Source organism: Hipposideros armiger, unplaced genomic scaffold (genome assembly GCF_001890085.2).
Source record: "Hipposideros armiger isolate ML-2016 unplaced genomic scaffold, ASM189008v1 scaffold_388, whole genome shotgun sequence".
Classification (NCBI taxonomy): domain Eukaryota; kingdom Metazoa; phylum Chordata; class Mammalia; order Chiroptera; family Hipposideridae; genus Hipposideros; species Hipposideros armiger.
Genome location: NW_017731738.1, coordinates 1,568,977 through 1,579,939, shown reverse-complemented (window position 1 = coordinate 1,579,939; position 10,963 = coordinate 1,568,977). Strand labels below are relative to the sequence as shown.

General features: G+C 47.8%; 1 protein-coding gene across 8 annotated transcripts in view; it reads left to right on the top strand.

The window, feature by feature from the left end:
- Window positions 1–10,963, top strand: part of PAX5 (paired box 5) — a 203,867-nt gene that overhangs the window by 148,107 nt on the left and 44,797 nt on the right. For 3 of the 8 annotated variants that reach the window (XM_019663249.1, XM_019663246.1, XM_019663247.1), the window contains one exon: window positions 4,948–4,983. The exons of the other annotated variants lie outside the window; for them this stretch is intronic. In XM_019663249.1, the coding sequence (XP_019518794.1) occupies window positions 4,948–4,983 (36 nt within the window). The remainder of the gene's footprint in view (window positions 1–4,947; window positions 4,984–10,963) is intronic. 8 annotated transcript variants of the gene reach the window in all.

The window sequence follows — 10,963 nt, the reverse complement described above, 5'->3', positions numbered from 1 at the left end:
TTCAAGCACATTCATGCCCTGGACTGCTGGAAGAAAAAAAACTGAGAATCAGTTCCTTGAACTTGAGGAATGTTCTGTGAAGACAGAGGGAAGAGGCAGGAAAGGAATCGAGAGACCAAGGGGAGGAAGCTTGGATTGGGGGCCATGGGGGTTCTAGGACCCAGGCCTGGCTATGCATAGCTCTCTGGGTGAGGCCTGGCCCCCGAAGGGGCTTCTTCACTCACTAGCAGTATGGGCAATTAGTGATTTCCCAATAATTGCTAAGTTTAAACACTTTTTTTTGTCAAGAAAACTTTTGTTCAGATAAAACCTTCCTAGAAAACCCTTGGTGTAAACCAGTCAGAGTTGAGGACCAGTGGTTTTGGGGGTGCCAGTCCCAAAGGCCCCCAGGGTCCACCAGGAGGCCCAAAGGAACCCAATTGAAGCCCGCCTGCACTGGTTGACCTTAAGCGTCCTTCAGGCTCTGGTGTCCCTAATTCCAAAGTGATTTTTGAGCCGCTGTGAAGGCCAGTCACAGAACTTGTGTGTCCTTTGCTCAGCCTGGCTCTTAGTTTCCACCTCTGGGACCCCAGTCCTCACACCTTACACTCCAGCTGCCTACCCGAGGAAGCTCAGATCCAGGCCCAAGCACATATCTTCTCCAGGCTCATCCACTGGTGAGACATAACCCATTCGTACTGCCCACCCTGCCTCGACTCTGCCCAAGCTCTGCTTCTGATCCCCCTGGAGGAACCCCACCCACTGAGGCCCAGTTCCAGGGCCTCCTCCCCCAGGAAGCCTGCAGTCTGACTGCCAGAATTGAATCTCAGTTGCTACATGTAGGATCTTGACCAGGTCGTGTCTTCTCTCTGAGCCTCAGTTTCCCCAGCTATGGACACTGAGATGGTGCGTAACCAGCACATTGAACCCAGGCCCGACTAACTTGTGCACTTGATGCCCCCTGCTCAGTAGGGCCCCCACCCTGGGTTGCATGAAGCACTCTCACTTCTGTGATCCCATGTGGGGCTCCCACTGGCCCATGAGGAAGGCAGGGCAGGGGTGATTCCAGAGCTGGCAGTGGTTTGCAAGCAAGAGCCTGAGCTATGCTGGGCCTCTCAGAAGCCCCAGTAGCTAACTTGGCCTCTCTGGGAGGGATGGGCTGGCGCTTGGGCAGCTGCAGTGCCAGCCAGCAGTGTGATTTAATGTATGCTCTCTGCTGCACGTTAATTTGCCGTGCACCCTGGGAGGTGCCTCTGCAGGGTGGGTTTAGTTCTCCCTGGCAAACAGTGCACCTGCCCAGACTGCCTCTCTTGTGGCCCCCTCGGCAGTTACCAATCGTGGCCTCACTGAGTGGTTTGGGGAAACGATCAGAGGGGTGGGAGGGTTATCTGATTAGGCTTTCTCCGTTCTAGGCCTGGCTGTCTGTGACATCCACCATCCTATTGCCCTCTGCAGCAGAGGTGGACCAGCCAAGCCACTGGTCCACCAGATTTGTGACGGGCCTCTGTCCCCTTACTAGAGATCATAAGCCTAGCTGAGGCTCAGGCATTGACCTATTGACTATTTCTTAAATAAATGGGCTGCCAGCCAGACATGGAAATAAGGCAGAGAACCAGATAATATGCCTTTGTCACGCATTGTTTAATCCCCCCTAGGTGGGTGGTCTGGGGTTAGGACTCTGGTTCACAGATGAGAATGTTCAGAGAGGGGAGGGGACCTGCTTAAGGACATAGTAAGGAGGTGGAGAGCTTTCTGACCCCAGTCCAGGGCTGGCTGGGCTTCAGTGGGCCTTCATGCTCGGTCCTCCAGCCCTGACCTTACCCTTCAGCTTGAAAGGTCCAGTCAGTCCATCCCACTATGAGTGACTTCATTTCAAACCCATCCTATATGTGAAACTTGGTGGTTAAGAGCACAGGCATCCTGGGTATCTAATCCCATCTCCCCGCTCCATTTTTCACCTTTGCAACCTTGGACAAGTTACTTAACCTCTCTCAGCCTCAGTTGCCTCCTCTGTATATTGGAAGTAATAATGGCATCGCTAACATTTGGGAGCACTCAAATGGGCCAGGCATCTCAGTGCTTTACATGTCCTAACTCTTGAATCCTTTTAAACAGTCTAAGAAGGTGGTATTATCATTAGCCCCATTTTGTAGATGAGGAAACTGAGGCATAATCTTGTCCAAGGTTACAAAACAATAGTAAGCAGCAGAGCTGGGATTTAAATCCAGGCAGTCTGCTCCCAGAGCCTTTGCTCTTAACCTATAGGCTCATTCAGCCTCTCAATAACCACTACCACCACCGCCACCACCATCACAACAATAATAATAATTTCTACCTTGTAGGATTGTTTTGATGATTAAGTGAGATAATGTGCATAAAGCTCATAGAAGAGTGTCTGGCAAATAGAAATCTCTCAACGGAGCTAGCTACATCGACTATCCATCGTATGCATGCATATTCAATGATATTATGGGTGCACATAGCAGCGGGTGGTATTATGGAGTGGCCACTCCATTCCCAGCCCTGTGCTAGGAGCTTTACATGCATTTGCTAATTTAATCCATGCAACAACTCTATGAGGCAGATAGGGTTGTCTTCATTTATAGATTAAAGAACTGAGACACAGAGAGGCTCAGCAAGTCGCTCAAGGTCACACAGCCAGCAAGTGTGGAGCAAGGGTCTGGATTGAGACTGCCGGCCCATGGTGCTTGTCTCTAACTGCCTTGCCACACTGCCCCCTTTTGCAAAGATATAATGTCCCCATCTGGAAGTTTGCTTCAGAAGAACTCCATACTTTCTGTGTGTTCATTTATTTCTTCCATTTTACATTTAGCCATCATCTAGTTTATGTAGATTCCAACTCTTGGGAAGGAGGACTTTCCCAACAGTCAGGTTTGGGAAGTTCTTCTGCATTAGCAACTTTGATGAGAATACCGTCGGCCTTCAGTTGGGTCACCTCCATGTTTCAATCCAGCCATGCGACTCCATGATTTTGAAATGTCATGGCGCAAAGAGACATTTTCGATATTCTCTAACCAGCTTGGTGGGTGCATACGGCGTTCAGGAGTGGAGGTGTGGTGGGTCTCCATCAGCAGTCTATCTCCTGGTGGTTTGTGCAGTGGCAATGCACCGTACAAGGGCCTTCCAGGAACCCACTCTGGACTGAGATGAACAACTGGGGTTTTCTCCATCTACTACTTATGATTATATAGGCCCCAAGCAAACTTTCAAAACACGGGTTTCTCATACCAGTTTCTTCATAAAAGATGCACATAATTATGCTAGAGTGACTGACATAAGTTCACTCCCTTCCAAAGACAGCACCCAGGTTCATCTCTGTGAACTAGCATTACTGAATCTTACTCAATACAGAGGTCTGTAAGCAGGCAGCTTGCCCTTCCACTCAGCAGCCCCAAACTGCTGAGGTTTGGATTTCTTATGTCTGATTATATTGTTTTCCTATCTCCATCCTTGCTGCTCACCTGTCACCTGTCACTTCTCCTAATATCAGTTTGCCTGCCTCTAGAAGTCTCCCTCCTCCTTCTTATTTTGCTGTTTTCGATCTGCTGGGGGCTGGGAAACTAAGCCACTGAGCTCATTGGAACTGTGTGCAAATGAGGATTGGGCCTGCCAGAGCTGGTGCCCAGAGGGACTCTAGGGACAGGTTTTGTGCCCACCTTTTGGCTCTTCACAGCCAGATTGTCTGGGCTGAGATGGCTTGATGGCATGTTTCGGATTGGCGGGACATCACTCTATTTAACTGCGCGTGCCAGGGCTGGATGCTGGCTTGGGGGATGCCTGGTGGGACCATGAACTGTGAATATGTGACTTGGCCAAGGTGCTCCCGGCATCATGATGTTGTCCTTGAAAGCAAGAAGTCCCTGCTGTGACAGCTCTGGCCTGAGAGCTGCAGAAGTAGGAGCAGGGGGCAGGGAGGAGCTGGGCCTTCTCCGTATCTTGGATTCATTATTATCTCCCCTTCAATACTCTGAGTGAGCCCCTTGGGGCACAGACAGTGTCTGGTTCTTAAGATAAAGTTAATTTTAAATCAAAAAGTTAATTTCAAATAAAAAGTAATACATGCATGTAGTTAAATATTCAAACCATACTGAAAAATATAAAATGAAAAATAAATCTTCCCCCAACCTCAGCCCTTGCGTCCATAGTTCCTCACCCCAAAGTTAACATCTTGTGTATACTTCCAGTAAGATTTATATGCATCTATCAGCATATAGATTTTGTCTACTTTTTACTAGCACAAGTGGGATCCTATTGTACATAAGCTTCTGCACTTTGTTTCATTCCACTCAATAATGCATCTTGGAACTCTTACCACAATCCAGACATTCAATAGACCTCACTGTTTTTCAAAACTGTGTAATAGTCCATCATAGGGAAGTACCATAATTTATTTAACCCAGTCATTATGATGGACATTTGGATTGTCTCCCTCTCTCCGTCCCTCCCTCCCTCCTTCTCTCCCTCTAACCCTCCCTTCCTCCTGTCCCATGAAGTGTAAATCTTGGTATTGTTTTCTGGGTATTTCCATAGGTAAAGTCATAGAAGTAGAATTGCTGGTCAAAGGGGAGGTGTATTCTGTATTTTGCAACTCATTTACTGAAGCAGAATAGTTAGGGGAGGAGGTGGTAAAGGCATGACTCTGGCATCAGAGAGCCTCAGTTTGCATCCAGCTCCACCTATTTCTAGCTGTATATTTTATCTGTGGGATATCTTATAATCTGGGGATTATAAAGGTTTATATCTCCCAGGGTGGCTGTGATACTTAAATGCAATAATACATACAAAATACAGAATGGTGCCTGGCACATGGTAAGAGCTGAATAAATGCTAATTGTTCCTATTGTGAACATTACATTATTATTATTATTATTATTATTAATTATTACTATTATTATTATCATCCTCCTCCTTCTCCTCCTCATCATTATTATTATTATCATCTCCCAGGTCCTCTGGAACACTCAGGAAGGTGCTTAGAACTTGGTAGGTATCAGATAATGCATGAATGAATGAGTGAATGAATGAGTGAATGAATGAAGAGATGAGCTAGCCCACAGTTGCCCTCGGTATTCCCCTCCTATAAATACTGGCTTCCTTCTGTCCCTGGAGCAGTGCCTGTCCTGGCACGGAGGCCCAGAGCCAGGAGTGTGGCAGAGTTCTCTGCAGCCTTTGTAGGCTTATTATGTTAGATCAACTGTTGCTAGTTCAAGGAAGAACATGGCATAAATGTACGTGGAAATACTGACTAAGCCCCACTGTCTGCTGTAAAATGCCAGGCAGATGAAATGCAAACAGTCTCTCGAAATTGAAACACAGGGTTGGAGTCTGCAAGTTCTCAGTGATTCCAGGAAAGTAGACGAGGTCAGTTCAAATGAAGAATTGGGGCGGGTTGAGACTGTGAAGTGAACAGTACCCTGATTAATGAATTGTCAGAGTTGTCGTCCCCACTCTACACATCCAGATTAGCTCTTGAGCCGGGGAAAATTAGAAGGAGCCAGTCGGCATTAGTTAAAAGTGGGGATTAGGTAATTTTCAGAAAAGAAATTTAGGGTTATTATTTCTAAGTAAATAACACCACCTAAACTAATGGCTAATAAACCTGTCATTAGGAGCCATCCAGGTCTGCTGTAATGACAGGATGTGGCTCATCAGCAATTAGCACGTCCATTGTCTGCACGAGTTGGGCTTTTCCATCACTGCCAGCCTTTCCCCTCTAGGTGAAATACTCCCCCTGTGCAGTGCCCGGCTCAGCACAGCCTTTCCCCGTGGCAGGTCCGAACAAAGGGAGACTTCAGAGCAGCCCCTTTTCAAACTGTCACACATTTCAAACGCCAGCTGGAACGAAGGAGCCTGGTGGTGTGCGGACTGCTTGTACACATACACCAGGGTCCGTGTCGCAGGATCAGTCCCCTCCCCGTATCCTGGGTATTGGGCTGTTCCTCTTCCCCTTGCCTCAGATGGCAGTTTACTATCATCTGCTTTGGTGTTGGTTGAAAATCTTCAGCTCATGTCACTCAGGCACGGTTGACTTTTTCCTATAATAAGTGTCAAAGTGTAATTTTTTTAAAAGTTAAGAACATAACTCATGTACAAATATAGAAGGAATACCTGTGAACATTTTATTCAACTCATAAATTAATGAGGGAACCTATAAAAAAGGTAAAAGTGGTTTCAAGACCATTTGAGGAATAGAGGTTTATATAGTCCACTGGGAAAGGCAATTATTTTTTAAATGTTGAAATTGCTAGAATAGATACAAAACTGGTTAATATCCTATAGGATAATAAACCCAAACTTTGGGGTTTATCTTTTCTACCTGATAGAAGCCTACATGTTAACATGTAACTTCCCCATGTCTGGGTGCTAATCGAATAGCAAAGAATTGTCAAACACAGGTGTATCCCCTTACAGGTAGGCTCCTTGGGTGGGCCTATTAAATAGTGCTCATGACATTGAAAGGCTATGCTTTCTACCTTTATGATTTTTTTTTAAGTTTTAAATAACGTTTAAATAATGTTTCTTAACCCTCAAAAAGGTTTCTCATGGTTCTGTGACTTTGAGGAAGGGTTTTCAGGGAAAATGTTGTAGAAGCGTCTGCAAGCTCTGGTTAAATGATCACACGGAGACAGATCAGAAGTGTTGGCTTCAGAACCCTCACTGAGCTCCTACGTGGTTCCAGGTTGTCCTTCAGGGTGAGCCGAGGGGTTCTGTAACGGGGCACTGGGGTGCTAGGAGAGGAGCCTTAGCAGGCAGTCCAGAACAGAGGGTGGGGCCGGGCCGGAGCAGGGGGTCTTGGAGGAGGACACCCGGAAAAAGGGAAAGGGAAGGATAGTCTGGCCTGGGCAGGTCAGAACCATGGAGGGAGGGCACTGAGCGGATGGAGAGTCGAGAGGGGCTTGGGGACTGACTGAGCATGAGGGAGGAGGGGTGTCTTTGAAGATGCTATGGCTGGGAGGCTGGGGCTGTCACCCGCAGAAACAAGGAAGATGGCAGGAGGTTTGGGCAGCCCCAGGGAGCTGGCTGTGCTCATGGCCCAGTTTCCCAGAAATCACCTTCTGCAGTGCTTTTACTCCATGCTCTGGCCTGTTCCGCCTTGCAGGGTGGTTACCTCTTTGTCAGTTACCTGGACACCCAGGCAGGGCTCAGGTCCTTAAAAGGCCTGGCAGCTGGTGAAGCTGGAGGTGGGGTCGTTTAGATAGGACTTGAGGGCTTTGAGGACAGGTAAAGGTTGAAAATTGGTAGTCTGAAAGTTACACGTGGCTTTGTGACAAGTTTTCTTTGGCCCTCACTGTGTATTTTAAAAACTGAATTAATGTCAACATTCAGAGACAAGAGATTCCCCAATGAAATGAAACCAGAGTTCCAGCTTCTCTTGTAAACTAGCATGAGCCGAGTAGGGGCTGCCATCTCAGGCCTGGTCACCCACATGGACATTTGGTGAGAGGACCGTGGCAGTACTGTGCAGCCTGACAGCTCCTATCTCCTTCTCTAACTTCCTTTCCTGGAAACAGGAAAACAAAACTGATTCTTCCCCTCCTTTCACTAGGATTTCATCCAGGGGCTCTAGGGAGTCTGATGCTGTGGGCAGGAGTGCTGAGACAAGGTGGGCAGGAACTGCCGTACCTGTCTCTGTGGCAGCTAGCACCAGCTTCCCGTTCCATCGACACAGGGATCAAGTGATGTCCCTGACTTATGGAATGTTGGAGCAGAAAAACCCCTGTGAAGCCACTTGTTTTCACTGCTTGAGTGTTCAGATGGGAAAACCAAGGCCCAGAGATGGGGTGGAACTTACCTGAGGTCACACAGCAGGTTACTGTTGCCCCTTCCTGGGGTCTGCAGGCTTCCTGGGCATTAAGAGTCCCCAGTGGATACAATCGTCAGATGTGAAGGACCTTGCCTCTCCCAACCAGCTCCGCCATATTCCCTTCTAGCGTGGGCCTTGTGTGTGGAGATTGCCTTCCTCTGGGCAGCACATCCAGCCTAGGGCTGTCCAGGCCGGCAGACCCTCTATGGCCATCCAGCCTCCACCAGCATCCTGCCCCCATTCTCCCATCTTGTTCACAATAATTCATGGCTTCTTAGTGGCTTTCTTCTTTCCCTTGCTCACACACACAGTCAGGTAGAGGGGGAGTTTGGTTGGTGCCCTGTGGTATTCAAAGTGAAGGGTTTTCACACTGTCAGGGTAATGAATTCTGTAAGGGTTTGAAGAGAGGGGCTGGGAGGATCTCCATGTCATGTGTCTGGGAGTGACAACCCCCAGTGGTTAATTACTGCCACACGATGAGAACTGAGCTGGTAGCAAAATGAGATAAGTTCATTATGAGCTAAATTTGAAGTTAATTGGATTCACATTTCCCCCCATTAGTGTACATAGAGAAAACCTACCTAGAAATGTGTTCTATAAAAAAGAAAAAGTTGCATCTAAGCAAAAAAAAAAAAAAGGATAAATCGGGCCTAGTTATTTTGTGGAGTTCATGATGAAGGGCTTTCTGAGATGTCGGTGAGACAGGAACCAAAGTTCCTTTCAGATGGTAGAACCAATGTCTGATTAATTTCATCCTGACAGACATTTTCTGAGCACGTACTCTGTGCCGAGTCAGCACAGGGGACTTGTGTTGACTGGTGTCAAACACCCCTAGCCTTGGTGACATACCTGAAACATGTGAGAGAAGGAACTGAGAAGGTGAACATGCCCATACACTCCAAGGTCATGGAATCCCCAGCTCAGTGTGGGGAAAGTCCTTATAGGCCATTAAAGCAAATTTAAGGCTTAAATCCACTCTGGGTTTTCCTACCAGGGGGTGTCCAGCTTCTGCTCAGATTTAGACAGGCATTCTTAGAAACTCCCAGGTGGCGTGTTGTTAAACAGAGAATAATGATGAAAACAAGAACAGGTACCATTTATGAAGTCTTGTATCAATCAGCTATTTTCACAGCACTACTGCTTAGCAAACTGCCCCAAAGCTCAGGGCTTAAAACAGCAATCATTGCTGCTTGCTCGTGCTCCTTGGGGCTGGCTGGGGATTGGCTGATGTGGGATGGGCTTGACTCCAGTTGTAGGTTGGTTGGGTCCATCTCTGCTCCACGTGTCTCCCTTCCTCCTTGTAGCCGGCTAGGCAGGGCCTGTTCTCATGGTGATGGCAGAAGTCCAGAGGGGCACACCCCACGCATAAGCACATGACAAGCTTCTGCTTGCTGAATGTCTGCTCACCTCCCATTGGCCAGAGCAAAGCACATGGCTGAGCCCAAACTGAAGGGACAGAGAAGCACACTGCCTCTACTAGGAGGAACTACAAAGGGTTTCTTTTTAGTTTTTCATAAATTTATTTGGTTTTTAAAAGTTTAATATTATGGGGTTTTTTTTCTACATATTTGGTGTCAAATTACCACTTGTTTTCCGAGACGATGGTTATAAGGGTGGGGGTAAGGGTTGTGGCCAGTTCAGTCTTCTGGAAGTGCTCTCTCTGGGCTGATGGTGCCGTGTGTTTACACGCCTCTTCTTACTGACTTCCTCACCAGGCCCCAGGAAAGAGGCACGTTGTTATTACTGCCGAGGCGGCACAATGAGGGAGTGGAGAGTGCAGATTTGCCAGCCAGACTGACTGGGTTTGAAACCTGGCTTTTTTACATAGTAGCTGTGTGACTACGAGTGTTGGGTCTGAGAGGTTCGGCTAAGCACGGTTTCGGCAGTGAGGGACCGAAAAGCAAAAAAGCCTTGCAGAGTCTTTGACATGAATGCAGCCACACTTTATTCAGCAGCAGCAACAGAGGCAGAACTCAGAACCAGCGACAGCAGCAGCAGCAGCAGCAGCAGCATAAGCAGAACTCCCCAACCCCGTTAAGCAGAGCTGGGGTTTTTATAACACAGTAACAATAGTGTCATGGTGCCAGCACACATGCGCACTAAGAACAACTCACATAAACAAGTTGTTTTCCTTGCAGTCCCACCTGGGCCTGGAGGAGTCAGGGCTGCTGGTCTCCAAAGCCTGTGAACATTTCCTGACCCTGGGAGGCCCTGACCCTGGGAGGTCCCACAGTGGGCAAGTCACTTAAACTTCCTATGCTTTGGTGTCCCCTGAGTAAAATGGTAGCTCTCTAATAGGGTTATTGTAGGAATAAATGAGTAGGTGGTACCTGGCTCATCGTTTACTCTCTATGAGTGTTAGCTATTATTTGCTCTAGATAAGTGTTAGCTATTATTATCCTCATTTTACAGATGAGGAAACGGAGGCTCAGAATGGTTACGGAACTCTCTCAAGGCCATATAACCAGTACGTGGGAAAGCAAGGATTCGAGCCTGGGCACAGTGGACACTCTTAATCGCTGTGCACTGCTGCCTTCCTTTCCACATTGAGCTGTGGTCAGCCTCCCTGTGATTGCTCCACATGGTCTCATAAAGCTTATGGGGAATTTTATAACCTGTGAGGATTAGATGGAATAATGTTCATGAACTGCCCACCCCAGTGCCTGGCACAGAGTAGGGAGGGATTCAGGTGCTTGGAGATGACACAGATCCTAGCCGTCTCTCCCTTCTTTCCACCATATCACAAGTGATAACGCAGACTCTTTACTTTTGTGGTCAGTCCAAGGAAGGTAGATGCAACCACAGGCCACAGCCTCTGTTTCCAGGGACATTGGCTGGGTGAAATTGGAGCCGTGGACAACACAAAGGAGTTGCCCAGTGGCAGGGAACTCAGAGGCAGAGTTATTTGTAGGATGCATGCGGCCATTGGTCAGCTACTCACTGTGTACACTCCCATCCCTGTGGGCTGGGAGGAGGGCCTGAGGATAAAATGAGTTCTCAGCATGATGGCCAAGTCCTGAACCTTGCTAGAGCTGACACCAGGCCCCACTGAGGCTGGAAGCTCAGAGCACTGCCTGCCATAGTCTAAGCCAGCGGTTCTCAACCTTCCTAATGCCGCAACCCCTTAATACAGTTCCTCGTGTTGTGGTGACCCCCAAC